This window comes from Strigops habroptila, chromosome 2 (genome assembly GCF_004027225.2).
Source record: "Strigops habroptila isolate Jane chromosome 2, bStrHab1.2.pri, whole genome shotgun sequence".
Lineage (NCBI taxonomy): Eukaryota > Metazoa > Chordata > Aves > Psittaciformes > Psittacidae > Strigops > Strigops habroptila.
Window position 1 is genome coordinate 121964990 of NC_044278.2, and position 23626 is coordinate 121988615.

The 23626-nt window shown below is 43.8% G+C and overlaps 1 protein-coding gene and 1 long non-coding RNA gene across 2 annotated transcripts in view; one reads left to right on the plus strand and one right to left on the minus strand.

The window, feature by feature from the left end:
• PGM2L1 (phosphoglucomutase 2 like 1) overlaps nucleotides 1-23351 on the plus strand; it is a 45108-nt gene extending 21757 nt beyond the window's left edge. Inside the window, exons 3-14 of the mRNA XM_030475825.1 lie at nucleotides 1214-1320; nucleotides 3475-3559; nucleotides 4963-5046; nucleotides 6801-6994; nucleotides 8328-8517; nucleotides 8742-8839; nucleotides 9476-9656; nucleotides 11514-11607; nucleotides 12820-12949; nucleotides 14437-14626; nucleotides 15690-15823; nucleotides 19017-23351. Of these exons, the coding sequence (XP_030331685.1) occupies nucleotides 1214-1320; nucleotides 3475-3559; nucleotides 4963-5046; nucleotides 6801-6994; nucleotides 8328-8517; nucleotides 8742-8839; nucleotides 9476-9656; nucleotides 11514-11607; nucleotides 12820-12949; nucleotides 14437-14626; nucleotides 15690-15823; nucleotides 19017-19119 (1590 nt within the window). The 3' untranslated portion in view covers nucleotides 19120-23351. The remainder of the gene's footprint in view (nucleotides 1-1213; nucleotides 1321-3474; nucleotides 3560-4962; nucleotides 5047-6800; nucleotides 6995-8327; nucleotides 8518-8741; nucleotides 8840-9475; nucleotides 9657-11513; nucleotides 11608-12819; nucleotides 12950-14436; nucleotides 14627-15689; nucleotides 15824-19016) is intronic.
• Nucleotides 4403-18602, minus strand: LOC115603700. The gene is made up of 3 exons (XR_003989969.1): nucleotides 18522-18602; nucleotides 6151-6160; nucleotides 4403-4412 (listed from the first exon to the last, which is right to left on the minus strand). It is a non-coding gene; the product is annotated as an uncharacterized LOC115603700 (long non-coding RNA).
• Nucleotides 23352-23626: the final 275 nt, after the last annotated feature.

A 23626-nucleotide genomic window follows, 5' to 3' on the forward strand; every position in this document is an offset into this window, starting at 1 on the left:
AATGTGCTATTGACAGGCTCAGAAAGTTGGGGCTGTTCAGCCTGGAGAAGAGAAGCTGCGTGGAGAGCTCAGAGCAGCTTCCAGTGTCTGAAGGGGGCTACAAGGATGCTGGAGAGGGACCTTCATCAGGGACTGGAGTGATAAGACAAGGGGTGATGGGTTCAAACTGAAACAGGGGAAGTTCAGGTTGGATCTAAGGCAGAAGTTGTTCCCTGTGAGGGTGCTGAGGCGCTGGCACAGACTTTTCCCAGAGAAGCTGTGGCTGCCCCATCCCTGGCAGTGTTCAAGGGCAGCCTTGGGTGACATGGTCGAGGGTGAGGTGTCCCTGCCCATGGCAGGGGGCTGGGACTGGATGATCTTAAGGTCCCTTCCAACCCTAACTATACTACGATCCCAAAGAGCATTTATCTCCTCCCCTTTGGAAAAGAGGTAGCTGACCAGGGGGCTGTTTGGTTTTCTCTGTATGTGTTCCAGCACATATTTCTCCTCGCCCCCAATGTGTTTTACAAATCTACTCCTTTTATCCGCTCCCTTTTCTCCTCCCTGCGTGGGGCTGATCTCTCATATCTTTCCATTGGAAATGTTCTGCCTTGCTGTATAGAAGGCAGTTTGGATTTGTGCTGTTGTATCTGCATAGTATATACATTGTGGGCTTTAATCTGTCCACCTGGAGCAGGTCACTAGTAATAAACCTTTGTTTGAGGAAGTGGGTGAGGATGAACATCCTTTTAATGCAGATTTAGAACTAATGGTTTGAAATGGTGATGAAAAGGTGCCTGGCTTGTATTGTGAACACAAGGATAAAGATTAGCACTGGCTGACACTGGCCTTACATTGCCACAGTGCATAGACTTTCAAAACATGGATTACTCTCAACTAGGCCTCCAAGAAGATGATTTGAATACATGAAAGCACAGGAAGGATTGAAAACGAGTATTTACTGCTTGAGATTTTGCTGGCTCCAGCTCTCTGTTAATGCTGTCAGGTCACTTATTGTTGTGTGGGTTTTATTTCCCTGTTTTTCTCAGATTTCTTTCTTTCTGTGAACACTGGGGGGAAAATTATGCTGCTTTTGTGAATGCCATGATTGATGTTCTTGCTGAGCTGGGTTTTGCCTATTGACATTATGCATCCCACGTGGAAGATCATTTGTGATGTTTTTGTGCTGCACTTGAGCTAATTCTTCCCAACCTTTTCTTTTCTCTCTTCCCAGGGGATCTACAAGTATCTTGAGAGGTGTTTCTCAGACTTTAAGCAGAGAGGCTTTGTTGTTGGATATGACACACGAGGTCAGGTGACCAGCAACTGCAGCAGTAAGAAGTATGAGTATTGATTACATTTGCAAGACTAGACCTTAAATTGTGCCTTTAAATGCATTCTGCTCCATCCGAATATCCGTGTCATCAACTACACACACTCTTTCCCCTCCCTTAGTCCATTTAAATAGTAAGGAAGAGATGCATGGACTAAAGCCTTTATAATGCACCTTGTCAGCAAATGTAGAATACAAACTAGTCCCTTCACCAAAGAATTTACAATCTAAATGCACAAGAGCATTAGGCAGACATTAAGAAGTTGATATTCCTGGAAAGAAATTTGAATGTGAAGGTAAATTCAGAGTACTAACATCTAGCTTGAAATCACTAAATGTTAGTACGCTATTGGTAACACATAACGTCTGATTTAAGCTTGCTTGGGGGAGAAGAATTCTACCTGCAGCCAACTGTAACCTGGTATTTTGGTACCCTTATGTTTGTAATCCCAGTGTAGTTCCACATTGGGAATATTTTACCTGGAATGCTTAAAATGTTGCAGTGATGCCAAATTGTGCCCTGTGCAAGGAAAGGGGAGAAAGGATCTGTAAAAGAGCTGCTTTCTGAATGCTGTAAGGAATCCTAATCCCATTGCCATTACGACATGTGTTTTGCTCCCTGAATGGCATTCCTCACCAAAAGGCCAACCCATTAGCTAACTATTATTTAGTTAATTATTGTAGTTACTGTGTTTAATTGTTGTAACTAATGTAGTTTGGGAATTTTTAATGCTTGTCAACACATAATATTCCAGGGATGGAGAAGTTCTGGTGTAAAAGAGCGCAGAATCTAGTGACTGCCTTAGAGCTTCTCCCTCCCCCTGAGCTCTGCGTCTCCATGCCTGTCTTCAGAATGCGTGGCATGTTAGCAACCAGCCTTTGGCATAAGGGTTTTCTCTGTTACACTGTGTTTGCAAGGTTATTACCCAAATCATCTGGGTTATGCACAGCTTAAAAATGTGGAAGTGTAAGAAAAGCATTCCTTTTCAGCCACGCAGAGCTTGGAATTCAGACCTGATGGCAGCACAGGCGTCTTTCCCATGTCAAGAGCGAATCAGTTCTCAACTGCATGTTTCTTTTGTCCCCCTTGGGATGACACAGTTTCAGCAGCGCTAAAATCAAAGTGGACCTCCCCAAAAGAGTGTTTTCAGTTGGATCAATGTGCTTATCCAGCACTATGTAAGCAGCAGTGCTCCTTTCTTTGCATCAGCTCCAGTGCTGATGGAGATGTCACTGTCTGCCTGTAGCCTGTAATTAAGTTGATCTAAACCATTGTGATACATAAGCAAAATGTCAGTAACTTCAACTACAACTTCAGCTCTCAAACTCTTTTAAGTGTTTTCAGATGATACCTGATAGGTGCTGTAGTGAAATTCTGAGTAACTGAAACTTAGGCTACAGTGTACTCGTCATGGGAGACAAGGAAGCAAGTATTAATGCTTGTCTGTATACACAAGTGAGCAAAGCAAACTTAGACTATTTAATCCTTCACCTATTTTGATTCTGAGAGTTGCCATTAACTGCTGGGCTGGGTGTACCTGACTTGAACAGAACAGTTTCATATGAGTTACCTGGAAGAGTAATTTATTTCCCTGCTGCTTGAAAGGAAAAGCTTATTATAAAGGCAAAGTTTAAAACCAGGGGCGCTGTACTGTTTCTAACCTTTTCTAGAGTAAGAGCGTCCTGGTTTGCAGAAGCACATTTTAGGAAGAGATCTCTCCATGAATATTGTCTGAAGGTGCTGAACAAGGCTGGCAAACCACCTTTGCTGGGTGGGATGCTGAATCCTTTTCCAAACCTGCTGTTGCAGGCATCTGGCACTTCAGACTTTCTTGGAGATTGGTTCTGTCCTTGAGTGAAGGACAAATGTCACACCAAGAGGTTTTGTATCTGTGTTTTTGCTATTACTGGTTTATTTATGTGGTTGACTGAAGTGCCTTGTGCTCTTCAAGCAATGACTAAAAGCACTGACTTGGATTCTACAGCCTGGAAACTGTATTACATTAACTTTACAAACTACAGGATGTTACTCTTAGTGTAAGCCAAAAAACAACAGAGAGATTTAAGAAACAATTGAAATGAAGGTTACACAGATGCCATATGGCTGTTGGAGTGTTGTGGGGAGTTGGGTTGGCTGAATGCTTTCTTCTTCCTGTTGCTAGACTTGCAAAGCTCACTGCTGCAGTCCTGCTGGCTAAAGATGTACCTGTGTACTTCTTCTCCACCTATGTCCCTACTCCCTTTGTGGTAAGTCATCTGCGCTGTTATATTGTTGAACCATGCAGTTAAGGGAGTGTTTGAAAGTTCGCTAAAACTGCAAACCAGTGATTTTTATCAAATTCCATTATTTAAACAGAAAAATAGTCTTCTTGGTACAGAATCACACAATGATTGAGGCTGGGGGTCATTTAGTCCAAGCTCCCTGCTCCAGCAGGGTCACCCAGAGCACATTGCTCAGGATTGTGTCCAGGCAGCTCCTGAATATCTCCAGGGAAGGAGACTCTGCAACCTCTGTGGGCAACCCATTCCAGTGCTCAGTCACCCTCTCAGTGAAGAAGTTCTTCCTCATGTTCAGGGGGGATCTTCTTGTGGTTTAGTTTATGCCTGGCATCTCTCATCCCATTGCCTGACACCACTAAGAAGAGTCTGGCCCCATCCTCTTGACACCCTCCTTTCAGATACTGTACACATTGGTCAGATCCCCCCTGAGCCTTCTCTTCTCCAGGCTGAACAGGCCCAGCTCCCACAGCCTTTTCTCATAGGAGGGATGCTCCAGACCCTTCATCATTCTCACAGCCCTTTGCAGGACTTGCTCCAGGTCTCTCATACGGGGGAGCCCAGACCTGGACACAGTGCTCCAGGGGAGGCCTCACCAGGGCTGAGCAGAGGCAGGATCAGCTCCCTCGACCTGCTGGAAATGCTCTTCCTCATGCAGCCCAAAACACTGTTGGCCACCTTGGCCATAAGGTCCCACTGCTGGCTCATGGACAATGTGGTGTCCACCAGGTGTCTCTCCACAGAGCTGCTTTCCAGCAGGTCAGTCCTCAGCCTGTGCTGGTGCCAGGGTTTATTCCTCCCAAGGTCAGGACCATGCACTTCACTGACTTTCAGAAGGTTCCCATGTCTCCAGCCTGTCTAGATCCTTCTGAAGGAGGCTGTAACAAGAAGGGTGCTGAATTCTCCTGCGTTCCGTGGTCAATAGAATCACATTTTGCCCTGTTTTCTAACCTGCAAGCTATTCTGTTGTGTGTGGATCTTGTTTTGAGGGGCAGACTGAAAGAACTGGGTGCTCTTTAGCAGGAAATACTTGTCACTTGTTTTTCCACAAGCCCTTTGGTGAATTCCTTCTTTCTGTTTCAACCTGTTTTCAGTACTAATGTAATATGAGTGTAGGCTTTTAGTCGGTCAGTTAACAATTGTGTTTATGTAGTTAGTAAATGGAATAATGTTCCTATGCAACAACTTTCTCTCTATTAACTGCAGGAAAGAGAATGATGAGCATTCATGTATACAATTTCAAATCAACTGGTGAAATGTTAAGAGCCACTTCTCCTGTAGCATCCTATTGTGTAACTCTCCTAATAATGATATTGTGCCATTATATCTGCAGAACTCTTGGCTGAATCAGTGTTTCTGGGTTTCCTTTGTAGCCCTATGCTGTTCAGGAGCTCAATGCTGTGGCTGGTGTGATGATCACAGCATCCCACAACCGAAAGGAGGACAACGGGTACAAGGTAAGGCTGAACTTGAACTTTGTAGCATGTCACAGCCAGATGCTCTCCTGTGCTACCTACACGCCTTTGACATTTGGCTTAGCATAGAATCACAGACTGGTTTGGGTTGGAAGGAACCTTAAAGCTCCTCCAGCTCCAACCCCCTGCCCCGGGCAGGGACACCTTCCACTAGAGCAGGTTGCTCCAAGCCCCTGTGTCCAACCTGGCCTTGAACACTGCCAGGGATGGGGCAGCCACAGCTTCTCTGGGAAAAGTCTGTGCCAGCGCCTCAGCACCCTCATAGTAAAGAGGCTTCTTCTGCAGCACACGTGTGTACCTTAAAAGGAGAAATGATTTCAAGTAATTCATCTTTCTTTAACCTGAGTTACACACGCTTTCTTCTGTGAATAGAACTTAAGACCACACTGCTTGTGTATCTTGAGCACAAGTCTGTTGTGACATTCCATAGAGGCAAATCAGCAGCTGAAGGAATGCTTAAACAATTTATTATGTGTTCACTTCTTAGACTTAAAAACGAGTTTAAAACTAAGCTGGAATTTAGGTGAATTAGTCCACACAGTAGGTGACTGTGCTGAAGACAGTAACTATTTAAGCCTGTGTTGCTCCCTCTAAGGTGGTTTTTCTGGGCATTGAGGGGAAGGTGGATGGCTTCATTTTGAAAGCTTGGAGCACTCTGACCATCCACAATAGTAAAAGCTGCTTATACAGTATTGTATTGTAACACAGTATTTCTTTTCCAAACTTTATATGAATCTGAAGTAAACTCTAAACTTTATCTAAACTTAGCCTTCTAAAAGCTCAGTAACAGATCAGTGAGTAATGGCAGTGATAGAAAAAACCAGCCTTTCTCTGCACACAGATAACCCTTGGAGGTGATTGTACTGCACTTATCCTCTGTAGAACAAGTTGTAAAGTGCTTCACCAGCCTTTACTTTGCTGAGCTGTAGGAATGAAGAAGAAAATGAGCCACATTGATTTTCTAGGTGCTTCATTTATCAAGAAGCTCTTATGTTTGTGGCTCTGCTAAAAAGCAAGTCAGGATATTGGGTTTTGTCCTAGCTTCTCACAAGAATTGTTTTATATTTCACTATTGCCCTTATGAACCCAGCATTTTCTGAAAGCTTTGGACAATTTTAATCAGACTTGACCAACCCATAGTTTTGAAGATAACTGAGTACCTGTGGGTTTTGTGACAGCAAAGAGAGACAGATTGATCTGCACTGTGAACTCAACCATGCTATTGGCAACCAATGGTGGGAAAACTGGCATCTAAATCATTCTTTAACAAAGACTTTTCATAGTTCAGGGTTTCACAGTGTTTGCAGCTGAAGGATTCCAGTTGTTCAGTTACAGAAAACCATGTACCTTGGCACACTGCTTATCTGCTTGGCTTTGATTTCAAAACCAAGTTGTGTCTCTTTACAAAAGGAATGCGAGATGATGAGGAAGGTAATGGATTGTTTCTGATATACTTTGCACAACATTCTGCAGTATAAGTGCCCAGTTTTGGTTTCTCACGTCCTTATGATTTCAGTCATAATAGTTGAACACCAGCTTTTTGGCAAGCAGGTTGTGTTGTTGCACAACTGAAATGCTAAACTGTGATTCCACACGGCTTTGGAGCCAGTCTGATGTTACCCTTTCCTGTCTGACTTCAAGGAGCTGCAAGGATGCAGAATCCTTTGGCTAAAAGAATTTCTCAAGTTACTAATCTTTATGAATAAACTGTCTTGTTTTCCTTAAACTTACAACAGGTTTACTGGGAAAATGGAGCACAGATCACCTCTCCTCACGATAAGGAAATCATCAAGTGTATAGAAGAGTGTGTTGAACCATGGAATGGCTCTTGGAATGAGAATCTAGTAGATACCAGTCCCCTTAGACAGGATCCTCTGAAGAAAATCTGTGACTGTTACATGGAGGACCTGAAAAAGATCTGTTATCACAGGTATTGGATAACCCAAAATGTACTTAAATGATGGTTTTAAGGGAGCTTTGGGTTACATGTGGACAACTGACTTCAGTAATAAAGCATGCAATGCTGCCATACAGATACATTGTTGATTTGGGTATAGGGATTGGGCTGTCTTCCCAAACTGTAACAGTTTCAGACCTGCCTGTAGTGATTTTTATTGTCACAAACCAGTGACTTGATGTGTCTTTATGGCTCACAGAAGCTGGGTGCTCCACTGCCATAGACATCACTGTCTGCTTGAGGCTGTTGCTCTTTGTGGTGGGAATAAATCTTGTCATCTCCCTATTCTGTCTCACCGCATCCCTCCTCTGATGTGGCATTAAATTAGGTTGTCACCAACATTAAGCCTAAACCATACTTCTTGCCAATAAAGTAGCCTACTTTTGGGCACTAAGCTACAGTGTGAACCATTTGACGTAAATGAACATGCTCAAAGAGTTCTGAATAAAATGCAGAAATACAGAATAAACTTGAGGTTGTGAAAGAGATTTCTTTGCCTTAAGTTTCCCACAGCAGAATATCAGATGTCTGATACTTAGAAAAATCATTTGATGACTGAGTGGTGCAGGAATAGGAGCAGCTTGAGCTGAAGAAAGAAGTTCATCCATCAGTGGGTTCATTCCTTGTCTTCAAGTGGGCCCTAAATGTTGTCTTACCTCTGTTGCTCCTTGCTAATGGATGCAACTCCTTTACCTTCCAGTTTGCTCTGATCTCAAGGCCTTCCTTTACATAACTAGGCAGAGGTTGTAAATTAAGTTCAGCTTTAGGTGGATGTTAGCTGCTTGTAGCCTAAGGCTCCAGCAACTTCAGCTTCCCATTACTACTCATGCTAAGCAAGCCCACTCAGTCAAAAGAACTCAGTTAAAGGAGTTCAGCTAACTAAATGTAATTCACAACAAGGTGCACATGTGTGGGATAGAAGTGAGAAGATTAAGTGTAAAGGTTGCCTGGGGCAGAAGAGGAGTATAAAAGGAGGATGATGAATAATGTAGGTAGAGTAGAGCCAGAGTAAGATCTTCAGGCTGGTGGAAGAGCTGGAGTTTGATGCAGAAATCAACAGTTTTCTTGGGAGACTTTCAGCTGATTCAGCAGAAGGTGAATATCTCATTTTCCAGAGGAAGAAGCTTTAAAGCAGCAATTTCTAGTGAAACTCCAAATGAGCACTTTTCCTTTACTCCTCCTTTGAAATTAATGCAGAAATCAGCAGAACAGTACAAAGTGTAACTGCATTTCTTTTGCTTTCCCACATGAAAGGAATCTTGTCAAATAACTAAAATCTTCCTGAAACTCTTTTTTTCCTCCTCAGGGAGCTGAATGTGCAAACAGCTCTGAAGTTTGTTCATACCTCTTTTCATGGAGTTGGACATGACTACGTGCAGTTGGCTTTCAAAGCATTTGGCTTCCAGCCTCCCATTCCAGTACCTGAACAGAAAGATCCAGATCCAGACTTCTCCACTGTCAAATGCCCAAATCCTGAAGAAGGGGAATCTGTGCTGGTATTTTTGTTTCTATTTCATCAGATTTCTATGAGCTTTTCTCTGTTTGGGTATGGCAGTGTTGAAAAATAAATCAAGGAAGAGAACAGGGAGTACCTGGCTTTCAGTTAATACAGTGGGTAATCCATATGGGATTACATATGCATGTAGTATCTAAGTAGGAAGACTGGGTTTATTTGCTCTTGTGATTTTATTCTTTCCCCCCACCCTTCTTCTCCCACCAGGAGTTGTCACTGAGGCTTGCAGAGAAAGAAAGTGCTAGAGTAGTAGTGGCCACTGATCCAGATGCAGATAGACTAGCGGTGGCAGAACAGCAGGAGAAGTAAGTGATGGAACCTTTTGTTTTGTCTCTTTCTGCAGAAGAGGTTGTGAAAAATCACAGAATGTTATAGAATCATAGAATGGTTTGGGTTGAAGGGATGTTAAAGCTGATCCAGTTCCAATCCCCTGCCACGGGCAGGGACACCTTCCACTAGAGCAGGTTGCTCCAAGCCCCTGTGTCCAACCTGGCCTTGAACACTGCCAGGGATGGGGCAGCCACAGCTTCTCTGGGAAAAGTCTGTGCCAGCGCCTCAGCACCCTCACAGGGAAGAGCTTCTGCCTCAGAGCTCATCTCAATCTCCTCTTTGGCAGGTTCAAGCCATTCCCCTTGGCCTGTCAAGTGTAGGCTGTATAGACTGCTATACTCCTGTTTGATAAGCAAAAAAGGTCTAAGCTGTTCTAAAGTTGACAGTAAGGATACTTATTTGATATCTTTACTTGCTAACAGAACTCACTGGGCTTGTAGACCATAGAGATGTGAGAAATGTGAAGTCCTGTTATTATGGTGGCTTTGTGTAGAGCAGCTTATCAGTAGTGCACTCAGATTCCTGTTCCAGTGCCTGCAGAAACATCTCCCCCTGTGTGGGTGCTCCTGGGAAACCTTGAATGAACTCTAACGCTTACATCCTGTCTGCAGTGGGTGCTGGAAGGTGTTCACTGGCAATGAACTAGCAGCTTTGTTTGGGTGGTGGATGTTTTCATGCTGGAAAGAAAACTGCTCTGAAGATGCTGATGTGAAGAATGTTTACATGTTGGCGACCACAGTCTCCTCGAAGATTTTGAGGGCAATTGCACTTAAAGAAGGATTTCACTTTGAAGTAAGTGGGGGGTTCTTGATGTCCTCTTAGCAGAGTAAAATCTCATTGTCGTGTTCTCCATCTAGCTCCCTCCTCTTAGGACTTTATGAAATGGAGAAATAGATGACTTCCAATCTTTTGGCTGGGAGTTTTTATGCATTCCAATGTGTAAAGAATGCTGTTTTACCTGAACAAGCCTGATTTCCACATAGAATCCTAGAATGATTTGGGTTGGAAAGGACCTTAAGATCATCCAGTTCCAACTCCCTGCCATGGACAAAGATGCCTCCCCCTAGTCCATGTCACTCAAGGCTCTGTCCAGCCTGGCCTTGAACACTGCCAGGGATGGAGCATTTACCACATCTGCAGCATTTCTCAATGCACATTATAGTGAATGCAGACTGGGGGATTTAAGGACATTTTCCTGGTTTTCTTGAAAGATTTTCCCTGAATTTAAATCAAATTAACTTATCAACTTACCTGCAAGGAGGCTGTAAAAGGTAACACAAGTTAAACCCTAACTTACATAAAATAGGAATACCTTTGGTTGTTTTCCTAGAGGTAAATTCCTCTGTGCAAGAGAATGAAGTTGTGCAACGCAGTGTGTTTCCTACAAAAACAGAATGCTTTTTGATGGGTTTGTAACAAGCACTTAGAGGTTACACCATGTTCCTTCAGGTGCCCAGGTCGCAAATAGGTTTTACTTCAGATTGTGACAGACAAAGAAACTCTTGTTCAGATCTTTAATGTAGTTTCATGAAGGACTTGCTAAAAGAGAAAATGGGGATGTCCCCACAGACTGACAGTTAGTATTTTACTTCCTGCATTCAAATTAAGTACTCGCTCTGATGTCTGAGGCTCAAAAGAGACTCAAGTGCTCTAAAGCTTAGCACAAACATGCAAAGATCCAGGGCTTGTTTTTAATACATGTCTAAATTAAATCCATGTGCAGTAGGAAAAAATATTTTGCCAAAAAATGAGGAACTAAGAACTAAAATGAAAGTGATTGTGAAATCCATTTTGAGTGACTGGCCAGATATGCTTAATTATAGAATCCCAGCCTGGTTTGTGTTGGAAGGGACCTTAAAACTCTTCCAGTTCCACCTCCCTGCCACGGGCAGGGACACCTTCCACTAGAGCAGGTTGCTCCAAGCCCCTGTGTCCAACCTGGCCTTGAACACTGCCAGGGATGGGGCAGCCACAGCTTCTCTGGGCACCCTGTGCCAGCGCCTCAGCACCCTCACAGGGAACAACTTCAAGTATTCAATAGGTTGGATATTGCTGTCTTGTAGTAAATTGCATTATCTCCCTAAATACTGTTCATTTTCTGGAAAGGGACACTTTGAAAGAAGGACAAGGAACTGACAAAACCACTTGGTCTCCTCTAAATCTTTCCCCCCTTGGACCTTCCTTCTCTCCAAGAAGGACTGTGTCTAAGATTCCGACTCCTTTTGCATGATTTGAAGAGCACAAGCAGTGCTGTTCCTTCCATCACCCCACACTGCTGTTTATATTTCTGTGACTTTTCTTTTTGAGTGACTTTGTGCTGTTGTCTCTTGGTAACCACCAGGGAAGATCATGTCTGATTGAATCATGTCTGATCCAGATTGAACCATGGTCTCTAAAGCACACTTATTCCTTGATTTGATACTCGTGTCCTAGTTGAGTATTCCCTAGTAAAACGTTATCCAGTGACTCTTTGCCTTAGATTCATAATCTAAAGTGAAGAGATGTCTTTCCCCCTTTCTCCTTGATGTCTTTCCCCCTTTTGTCTAAAGCAGCCCAAAAGTGATGGGAGTAGTGGTTACACTTTCTTCTTTAACTTTGAACTAAATTGAAATTGTGTCTTTAATGCACTCTTTTCCTTTTCTGTTTCAGGAAACACTCCCTGGATTTAAATGGATTGGAAGTAGAGTGAAAAATCTCATAGATAATGGAAAAGAAGTTCTCTTTGCATTCGAAGAGTCTATTGGTAAGTATGTTAGTATAACTTTAAGATGTTGAGAAGTGTGGGGGTAAATGTGGCTGAAAAGGAGTGCTCTTAGTTATGAAAAAAATCAAAAGCACTTTATTTCTGTTCTTGTAGTTCCAGTATTGATATTTTGCTCTCATCACATCAACTTGCCAACTGTCCTAATAAATGATACATAAATCTCTGATTCTGGTATCATGCTTGTGTGTTTCCTGACACAAACCTCTTCTGATACAGCTTGAAAGTCCTGAGATGCCAAAGCCAAACTACTGTGGAGAACTGTGTAGTGAACATCTTGGCTATAGGAATTCTCCACTTCTTAGGATAAATGGCAGCTTTCTGGGGCAGCATGTTCACATATAATATGGTATTTGAAAATGAATCCTAGACTGGTTTGGGTTGGAAGGGACCTTAAAGCTCCTCCAGTTCCAACCCCTGCCCTGGGCAGGGACACCTTCCACTAGAGCAGGTTGCTCCAAGCCCCTGTGTCCAACCTGGCCTTGAACACTGCCAGGGATGGGGCAGCCACAGCTTCTCTGGGAAAAGTCTGTGCCAGCGCCTCAGCACCCTCACAGGGAAGAGCTTCTGCCTCAGAGCTCATCTCAATCTCCCCTCTGGCAGGTTAAAGCCATTCCCCTTGGCCTGTCCCTACAGTCCTTTGTCCAAAGCCGTTCTCCAGCTTTTCTATTGTCTCCTTTAGGCACTGGAAGGCTGAAGCACACACTGAAGAGGGTTTATGTTCATGCTTGTTGCTTTCTTAAAATTAAAGCAGCTTTTAACTAGAAGGAGTTAAGATCTTGCTTACGCATCCCTTCACAAAGAAAGCATCCTGGCAGTTGTGAGGAGCACTGGTTTGGGGGTTATCAGGCTGTATCTCTTGATCGATTCAAATTACTGACAAGACTCTTGGAAGTATTGATGTGCTTGCACAGAACAAGCAGATTTTTATGGTTAGCACTGCACTATGAGAGACCTCCTTAGAGAGCAGGTGTTATTGATCTGGAATGAATTGATTGCAGCACATACCTTTCCAGAGCTACAATCCTAAATTAATTTAGCTTTCTTAGACAAGGGGAATGCATATGCAGTAATGAAACCAGCTTATGTGTATCGGCCAATATTCTTTTACAGGAAGAAGGTTAAAAAGCCAATCAAGTAAATCAGTGTAGTGGTATCTCAGATGACTTTTCTCATGATCAACTTTATTTCTAGGCTTCATGTGTGGCACATCAGTGTTGGATAAAGACGGTGTAAGCGCGGCTGTGGTCACAGCTGAGATGGCAACCTACTTGGAGAGCCAGAACCTCACACTAGCACAGAAACTCATTGAGATATATGAAACGTAAGTTGTACTTCCCATTACTATGTTCCACTTCACTATTTCGGAGCTGGGAGTAATCTAATGAATCTTTTTAATGCATCTCTCAGCTGTTTTCTCATTGCAAGCTGGTTTTTCTGATGCTATGATGAACTACAGTCTTCAGTATTACAGATACTACTCGAATACCCTATCTCCCAAAGGACTAGAGAGGCCTTTTCTATTGTGAAAGAATTTTGCATAGAGATCCAGCAAAGCAAACATCTCTCTCATTAGATTCACAGTATGTCACTTCTGTTATCTTCTGATGTGTAGCTGTAATTTAGTTGTGGTCTGTGTGCCTCTCTTGAAACACTATTTAGGTTTAAACACAGTCTGGGGATTGTTACATGCTGCTCTTGCAGAGATTTATACTAGAAGAGAGGTTAAAGGAATGGCCTATGTTCAATAGCTATAGACACAATTCACAGCAACAAAATGAGGAGCATGTTTATATCAGATTAAGTCATTTGCTGTGATAAACCCTGTTCAGCAGCAGAGGTTCCTGTGCTCTAACAGAACAGGCAGCACAGTTACAGCCAATTATACACTCACAGAGTGGTTTGAGTTGAAGGGAGCTTAAAGCTTCTCCAGTTCCAACCCTCTGCCACGGGCAGGGACACCTTCCACTAGAGCAGGTTGCTCCAAGCCCCTGTGTCCAACCTGGCCTTGAACACTGCCAGGGATGGGGCAGCCACAGCTTCTCTGGGAAAAGTCTGTGCCAGCGCCTCAGCACCCTCACAGGGAAGAGCTTCTGCCTTATATCTAACCTGAACTTCCACTATTTAAGTTTAACCCTATTAGCCCTTGTCCTATTTCTTTGTGGTACTTGGGAATTCGCTCTCTCATATGCAGACTGCAGCAAAACTAACTCCCTACAGCTGGATTGAAAAGCTGTCAATGACAGTGATAGCAGAAGGGTTCGTCTTCCAGTCCACTGAATTTTTAAGCTGCAGAGAAAGGTCTGTGTAGAATGAGGAGTGGGTGAAATAGAATGAAGAACACCTTAAATTCCAACATGCAAGCATGATTGTTGCACCTAGTGAGTGCTTGCATTAGGCCTGATTGGGGGTAGTAGTTTTAAGTTGGATGGAATAATCCATCACCTCCCTCAGAGGCTGTTAAAATAATCTGTTGTTGTGGCTATGGCAGACAAATTTTGATGGTGAGGGAATGATACTGGGTATTAATCTCCTGAGGGCTACCAAGCCAAATGACTTCCTTCTGTTTGTTTGGATTTTATTTCTCTGGAACTCAAACCTTTGCTTGGATTTATGAAATAGCTGAAGATGATCTGAGTAATGCAGCAAATTCTGCTTCAGAGTCCAAACATTCACCTATAAATACCTGCTTCCGTAGCTGTGACAACTGCAGTCTTTTTCTCTTGTTGCTTTTCCACACAGCAGCTTTCTTTAGTTGCCAAATGTGCATAAAACTGAATCTTGTAACTGCAGATGTTCATCTGCTTGTAGGTATGGCTACCACATATCAAAGACTTCCTATTTCTTGTGCTATGATCCTCCTACTATCAAAAGGATATTTGAGAGACTTCGGAACTTTGATGCTCCTCAGTCTTATCCCAAACTTTGTGGCATTTACAATATCTTACATGTACGAGATGTCACCACAGGCTATGACAGCAGCCAGCCAAATAAGATATCGGTGAGTTATGAAGGACTTCTGCAGGAGAAGTTCTGGTTTTGAAGAGACTCAGAGGTAAATACACCAAGAACTGTGCAGAAAGGTGCACTGTGTCAACTAAAATGGAACTATAATTGTCATCATCTATTAAAACTGCTAAAAACATTTATTGGTGAGAAAACTGCTTAAATGTGAAATGATTTAGCTTAAGTAGAATCATAGAATGGTTTGGGTTGGAAAGGACCTTAAGATCATCCGGTTCCAACCCCCTGCCATGGGCAGGGATGCCTCATCCTAGACTGTGTCGCCCAAGGCTCTGTCTAACCTGGCCTTGAACACTGCCAGGGATGGGGCAGCCACAGCTTCTCTGGGCACCCTGTGTCAGCACCTCAGCACCCTCACAGGGAAGAACAAGATCTGACCTGATCTTCCCCTGTTTCAGTTTGAACCCATCACCCCTTGTCCTATCACTCCAGTCCCTGATGAAGGTCCCTCCCCAGCATCCTTGTAGCCCCCTTCAGACACTGAAGCTGCTCTGAGGTCTCCACGCAGCTTCTCTTCTCCAGGCTCAACAGCCCCAATGTTCTCAGCGTGTCTCCATACGGGAGCTGCTCCAGCTCCTGCTCATCCTCGTGGCTTCCTCTGGGTTTGCTCCAACAGCTCCATGTCCTTCTGATGCTGAGGACACCAGCACTGCACACAGTGCTGCAAGTGGGGGCTCAAGTAGACTTATAAGTATTATAAGAAAACAAGTATTGACGTCATATAACAATGAATTGATTTTATTAGTTGAAGTGAACTTGATATTCCTGCAACTCTGAATGAAGCTGTCTAGCAGGCTTCCAGATGTTGGAATTCCAATGGGAGCAAGAGGCAGTTCTGTTATCCTAAAATACTGAGTCTCATCAGGCTGAAATGACTTGTTCTCGTCTTGCATTGGCTGGTGGATGTATACAGCAGGGGATTCCAGCATGTCTATTTAGCTTTGTGTGTACTAAATGTTGTCGTTAAAACCAAGCTAAACAAAAACCCCACTTTTGTGTAAGTTGGGATGTTGTGTAATAAGATGATGTTGGTTTTGTAGGTGCTGCCAGTGAGTAAAAGCAGTCAGATGATCACTTTTACCTTCCAAAATGGTTGCGTTGCCACCCTTCGGACAAGTGGGACAGAACCAAAGATCAAGTACTACGCAGAGATGTGTGCACTGCCTGAGCAGAGGTAAGCGGAGGGCTGCATGCACACACTGCAACGTGCTTTTGGGATGAAAGTCAGTGGGAAGGAAACAATTCCCTGCCTGGTGGATGATTCCTCTGCTGCCTCCTTGGAGACCCGACTCTCAGCTGACTGTTCCAGCCTGTTAAACTCACCAGTGATGCACATTCCTCCTCCTAAGGGATCTCCTCTGTAGTGGATAAGACAAAGAAATTAATTTTCAGCATCTGCTGCATGAGGAGACTCATTTATTAACCCAATTCCTCATTCACTTAAAATTAAGAAGTGATTAAGTGCTGCTGCTGGCAGGTTGCTTAAACCCAGGTGGATTCCTGTTGCATTTAGGAGTCTGCTGTGTTGCTCTGAGCTGCTGGATAGTAACTAGAGGCCTGTCCCCTTCTGACAGCCACTTGGACTAAGCTATTTCCAGTTTAAAAGGGGTGTGTGCAAACACAGGGTGTGTTTGCACCATTGAAATCGGGAGCGTGCATGAGACTAGGTTCTCAGTCTAGCTAATGCAGAGAAGCAGAGAACTGGATTCCTAACCTGAATTGCAAGAGTATCCCCCCTTTTATGGTCTTATTCCAATGTTCCTGTGGAGTAGAGAATAGAAATAATACATAGGGGCCTCTGATTTGGTATTTCTTTCTACTTGTTGGCAGGAATTCAGGCTGAGCATGTTTTTATCACTGAATGTTTTGGTCAGATTAAGGCAGTCAGTAGATAGATAGTGAGTGAGTGGTAGATTGCCCTTGCTTGTAAAATGTACATGTGAGGAGATACACAAATCCATGCCTAGTTTTCCACAGGTTGCTGAAGTATTCCTTAAACGATGGTTTATTGCTGTATATAGAATCATACAACCACAGACTGGTTTGGGTTGGAAGGGAGCTTAAAGCACATCCAGCTCCAACCCCTGCCACGGGCAGGGACACCTTCCACTAGAGCAGGTTGCTCCAAGCCCCTGTGTCCAACCTGGCCTTGAACACTGCCAGGGATGGGGCAGCCACAGCTTCTCTGGGAAAAGTCTGTGCCAGCGCCTCAGCACCCTCACAGGGAAGAACCACATGAAGGGCATCAGTACAGGTACGGCCCATCTTTTGCATCATGCATTTAGTTGTTCTGAATTGACCATGGAATAACAGCAGGTCAGAGAAGCGGTGGGAGTTTTACATCCTAATTTTCTGAGTGGCAGCTCTTGCCAGAACCTGGTATTTATTCAGTCAGAGAGCTTTCTGATTGTGTGGCATGTGAAATCACTTCTTACAAGGGTATGGAAATCCTCACTTCAGTTGGAACATGTTTCCATGGACCTGGGAGTGGGCAAGGTACCATTTGGTGTAAGAAAAGGTAAGATGTATTTAAGACAAATAGCTACACCAACAAGGAAGAAATAAATGCTAGAAATACTGCCCTTAACACAAGTGAAGGCCAGGCAAGAGAAGTACGGAGAGAAACAAGCGACATGAGGATGCTTTGATGCATCCTTTGAGCTTCTGCTGCTCTTCATTCTGGTAAGTCAGAAAAATACATCAACCTTTAATTTTAGTAATACCCATGGTTAATGGCCATTATTATCTGGAATATATGGCCAACAATATCTTGGCCTGGCTCAGCACCAGTGTGGCAGCAGGGCCAGGGCAGTGACTGTCCCCCTGTGCTGGGCACTGGTGAGGCTGCACCTCGAATCCTGTGTCAGTTCTGGGCCCCTCACTGCAAGAGAGACATTGGGGTGCTGGAGCGGGGCCAGAGAAGGGCACCGGAGCTGGTGCAGGGCCTGGAGCACAAGTGTGATGAGGAACGGCTGAGGGACCTGGGGGGTTTAGTCTGGAGAAGAGAAGGCTCAGGGGGGACCTTCTCGCTCTCTGCAACTGCCTGACAGGAGGATGGAGCCAGGAGGGGGCTGGTCTCTGCTCCCAAGGAACAAGGGATGGGACAAGAGGAAACGGCCTCAAGCTGCCCCAGGGCAGGTTTAGATGGAGCTGAGGAACAATTCCTTCCCCAAAGGGTGCTCAGGCATTGGAACAGGCTGCCCAGGGCAGGGCTGGAGTCACCGGCCCTGCAAGTGTTCACACCCCGTGTAGACAAGGCCCTCAGTGATGTGAGTTAGTGGTGGCCTTGACAGTACTGGGTTAATGGTTGGACTCAATGATCTTAAAGGTCTTTTCCAACCTAAATTATTCTGTGATTCTAAATTGAAAAGCTCTCAAGCTTCCCTGGTTCAAGGCATAAAGTGGCCTGTAGGAACCTCAAAAGGCATTCCTCTCGCTAACAGCATTGCAAATACTCTGAGTTGCTGTTTATTGATTATTCTAAAGAGCTGAACATCAGGAAAGTCAGTTTTATCACAGCATTTTGGGGTGGTTTCTTTAAAAGGAAGTGGTGACCTGAAGTGCAATGATTGATTCCCAGTTCCACAAATGAAGCAAGCAGATGTAAATAAGCCTGTTTTGCCTATTCTCTATTAAAACCAGGCTGAGTTCCTCTCCTTCCACTGAGACTTCTGGCACAGGGTTATGCATTTTTAAAGGGTTTTGCAATGCATTAGTTCATGTGGATGGTTTTACTCAAATGAATGTCTGGGCATTTAAATAGAGAAAGGATCAGCCTATTACAGTGTCCTCTTGTGGTCCATGACACTTTGCCTGGTTACTCAATCCTCCTAAATGGCTCTTTAGCCAAAATACAATCAGAAACCCTAGACCATAGAATCATGGAATGGTTTGGGTTGGAAAGCACCTGAAGATCATCTACTTCCAACCCTCCTGGATGGGCAAGGACGCCTCAGCCTAGACTATGTCGCCCAAGATGGGCGTTTGGATGCTGTGTGGAGAAAATTAGGGAGTTTCTACCTCTTATTAGTAGCTCATTCTTATTTTAAATCCATTTACACTGTGTGTCTGTACAGTCTTGCTTTGGTTTTGCAGTTATTAGTTGTCGTGTCCCCTCTGCCAGCCTGGAGCTCTCTAGTGGCGATTATTTAGTTCTTTAATTTAATTAAATGAGTTTAAATTAATATTGCAGTAGTCCCTATGGAAAAGTAGTTTGTTAAAGCAAAGAGGTTAGAATCTCTACACACTGATGCTGGTAGAAAATGTAACAGCTATTCAGTCCATCACCATCAGATCCTGCTTTTTACGTTGTACATGGATGCTCGGTGTTTATCAGACCTCTGACACCACCTTGTTCTCTTGTCTAGTGACAGAAACGTGCTGGAAGAAGAACTTCAGAAGCTGATTGAAGCTTTGATTGAGAATTTTCTTGAGCCTGATAAGAACGGACTGATCTGGCGCTCGGCTTAGATCTCCTGGCCCTGGTGTTCAGAGCAGTGACCCTCTGCCCTGTGTCATAAAGGAACCAAGAACACAACTCAGTTTAATACGTGTGTGTGTTAAACAGCTATGGCTTTATTCTATGAAGGAGCATTCTTTTGTCAGGCTTTTCACCAAAGGTGGGGCTGGAAAACTGGGATAAGGAGAGGAGGTGAGAGAAAAGGATGGAATTTCTTACTACGGTTTTCTGTCCTTTTGACCAAAAGGCTTAGTTAACCTGCACCAATGCAGGTGAACTGCCCTCATAGGTTTAAGGAAGATCTTAGCCACTAGATCGTGTCTTAAACTCATTTCAGGTACCAAATAGCTTTTGTGTGAAAAGGTTTTATAATCAGATAGTCACTTAAAGGAAGCAATTGCTCCAACCTGACAAAGAAGCCTGTTTCTTCCTAGCTGTTGTGTGTGAGTGTAGGTATCATTACCGCTCTTCATTTCCCAACAAGTGGAAGTAGAGTTCAGTGCTTTGCATTCCTTGTTTAGGCAAGTTGTTCAATATGACCTTTTTCAGCTACTGAAGTAACTTTCTGTTGTTAAAGGTGCTCTTGGTGCGCTGTAACTTCCCTGTGTGTATCTTAAAATATTTACTCAACGGTGTAACAATAGTGGCAACACAGAGAGTTCCACTTGCAGGCTGGGTTTGAATTACACAGTGCTTCCAGAGGGGTAGAAACTTACTCATTCCTTGGTTAAATTGCCCATTGTAACTACTTTGCAACCACTTTCTTTTGGCCTATGTCTCTGTAGGGAGAGAGAGACCTTAAACCTTTTAGTAAAGGTGTCAGAAATCCAGGAAGTTTGACTGATAATTCCAATTAGTGACTTTTTGGGGGGTTTATGGCTTGAATTCATATTGTCTATGTATTAAAAAAGGAATGGACACAGAGGTGAGATCCTGACACCATCATATTTTCTTTTCTAGTTACTAAACTGTTACTTTCTGGCGCATCTTGTAAGCTAATTTCTGTTACAACAGCAGTTGCAAATACTATTCATTATATTTTAAGGCATATTTCTAACAACTTCCCATCTGTTTCCTACCTTTGCTTGAGTAAAGTGATACAGCTAATCCCTTTTCCACCCCAAACAGGCCAATACAGAAGTTCTCGTGGATATAGCTAGGATTTCAGAAAGTAAAAGCCACATTTTGGCACGGAAAAGCCATGGAAGATACTTTAACTGAAGCAATGCTCCAAGGAAAACTGGGTATTGATTAACTGAGAATATAATACTTATTAATGTGTCCTAAATTGCTATAGAAGCCTCCAGAATAAAGTCAGTATGTTCTGGATATCTCCCTGCTATCACTTCACAGTAAAAGAAGTAGATAAACTCAACTCTTAAGGGCTCTATCGAAGGTTATGTGAGAAGAACCTAAGATGCACTTAACTTAAAGCTCTCGTCTTGCCACTGTTGTTAAATCTCTCCATTTGTCCTCTCTCTTATTATACCCTTACAGCTGGATGCCACAGCGTTGTGCAGTGGGTTTGTGTGTGTCACATTTACACAGCTCCAAAGAGCACCAGAGGTTCCATGTTGGGTATTTCATGCTGACAGCAGCTTTGCACTATAACCGTGGAGAAGTATTTTTGCTGTATATGAATGTACATGTACTGCAGGGGGTCTGTGTTGCACAAATTCTTGTTGGCCACTGATATTTATTTATTACTTTCAGAGGAAATGCTTCCAAATTGTTCTGCAATGGAGTGAGATGTATCTAATGCCAAAAAACTTTGTTGGTTTTCTTTCCTTGGCTGTACATTTGACTGATGGGGGGGAACAGGGTGAATGCATTTACGCTTAGAGCATCCTCATGTTGTTGTACAGTGCTTGGTAGGTGTCAGGAGGTATGAAGGCATTTCTGACTGCTGCTTTGGCTTCAGCTTTCCCATAAAGGTGCAGATCTGGATCCCAACTGCACTGAAGTTGAAGGAGGACTCATCATTCCTTCCAGTGGCAGCAGAGTAAAGCCTTGGGCGGTTTGGATTTGTTCTTAAATAGGCTTTTAGTAATACAGAAGAGAACAAGTGACTTAGAACATAGGTTTGAACAAAGGTAAACACTGTAAAAAGCATAGTGTGTGTGTGTAAGGCCAGCTCTGTGTGTATTGTAGTAGTTAGCAATAGGAGTTATGTCTTGAGTTACGTTGATGCTCCTACAAAGAGCAGGAACCTGCAACTTCCTCCAGGGATCTGCTTTCTATCAGTAGGCAAGCGTTACAAATGCAGTATGGAAGCAAATTGTGCTTATGTTTTCCAATCAACATTCTTAGAAGTTGGTAACTGTTCATAGTTTAAATATCTTTAATAATAAAGGCAAATACAGGGAGTTTAGTACCTGGGATTCTTCTTGTCCATAGGTTTGAGCAGTGAGTTAGAGACGTAGTAGTGCTTCGGGAATGACAGCAACAGGCACAACGTGTTGAATGTATTTAAGGGTATAATAACTATTGCTGTTTTTAAACTGCTGCTACCATTGTTTTTCCTACTGTATTTGAACTGTTTGATATATTTATACTGTTCCATTTGTGGAACTCCTCCTTTTTCTCCTCCCTCTGATCTTGCTTCCCTTCTGTTATGTGAAGTTCTGTAGTTCTCTTACTTCTAACTTTGTTCTACATCGTGTTGGAGTTTGCTGGGCTCGTGCACAACCTTCTTTCAGTTGTCAGCTCTTCTTTACTGCTTTCCAGGTAAGAACAAAGGCTTTCCAGGCTTGAGTAGGAAGCAGGTAACAGATCAAAGTACACTGTGGATGTTGTTTATTAGGAGCTTCCAATTAAAATATGCCTCTTCAGAGGCTGGTCTGCAGCCAGTCATTGGCTTTAACTGTGCTTGTACAGCAATGACTTGGGTGTAGCATTTGATGAAGTTAGGAGAGCTCAGGTTTGCCCTTTCCCTTCTTGATGTGACAGGTTTAATCTCTGTCTCACTCAGATTCATGATGAAGTTGTTTCCCTGGGCCTAGGACAGGACATCTGTAAGCACAGGGCTACCAGGCAGGGTTGAACATCTATAGTACAGAGCTTGTAGCTGAATGTTTTATTCTAGTTGTGATATAGTGTCCAGTGTGTGGCTTAAATACCTTCAAGTGCTATTCATGTGTGTCCTGCACCTCTAGAGGATGCTTCCTGCCGCAGCACGAGTAAATCTCAACTCCTGCGTGGAAGAGGAGGAGGGAGCGTGTTTAACACAGGGTGAGTTTGACTGGAAGCTTCAAGCACAACTTGAGCTATAGCCCAAAGTCTTGTAGCCCCTGCTCTGTGTCCTGGTGCCCATCCAAGTGATGGGTCAGTCCTGCTTCTCTTGCCCTTCACTTCCCTTGCACCCAGCAGGATGCACCTCCAAGGAGCCAGGTTTCCCTTGGGCTGGGATCTTGCCTGAGGAGGTCTCCTTATTTCCTGAACTCTTCCTTCTAAGGAGGGGAAATACTTATTTGTGTCATCCACAGAGTAAGTTAAGAACTAGAATTTGAAGTGTTTCAGATGTCGAGGTGAGTTACAACATGCAGTACACACTGCCTGGGCTGCTTTACCTGCCTTGGGTGGTGCTTGGCTGATCTTGAGCAGCTCCTATAGCTCTTGTTGGAGGATACCTGTGTGGTGAGATTCCTGGTGTTACTCCCTGGTGTGTAGCAGAACTCGGGAAGCACTTTGTGTCCCTGCTTTCTCTGGCTCCCAAAGCATTGGGGATTTCACCTCCTGTTTTATTAAAGGGAGTGGAGTGAAACTACCAGAGTATTGAGGGAGAAGGCATGAGGTGGAGTGATGGTTTCTGTCCTATAGGACATGGTGGAACGTGTGGTCTGCTTTGGAAAGCACTTGGATCTTTAATCTGAAAACCAATAGTCATCACTTCATCTTCCCCCCTTTTTGCCCTCTCCCTAAGTAAGAGTTGGGGCTTTTTGCATGGTGATGCCTTGTTGGTTAGAGAGACCCAGGACATTCCCCATCCTCCCCTTTGCTCCAGAGTAGCTTTGTACAAAGGTGATTGAAGTATCTGAAGCTGCATCGTTCTCCTTGTCTAGAATCCTGGGCAGTTCTGGGTCTGTGCTCTTGTTTACCCAGTTCCTGTTCTGTAAAACTAAGAGTACTCCAACTACAGAGTGAGGATTTGCACTTTGCTGAACATTTCTGTGTGTTGCTCTGTGGATTCAGCTCAATGAAGTGTTACAAGTAATAAAATCTTCTCTTCGTAGTAGCAATCCTGCATGTTTCTTCTGTCTTCTTTAGTCTGGCCCAGAAGCTGAGCTGGTGGGTAACTGTTCCTGCCTTGGGGTAGGAGGAACACTGACAGTGAAGCCTCAGGAACAACAGCATTCCCTTGAAGATGCTTCCTAAAGTCCTCCTCCTGATGCTGAATGAGATGTCCCCTCTCACACCAGGATGCTGTGTCCAACAGCATCCAACCCAGGGGCAGCACCCACCCAAAGGAGAGGCTTCAGCTCCAGGGGATCCCACCAGAGGAGTCCCACCATCCTCTTG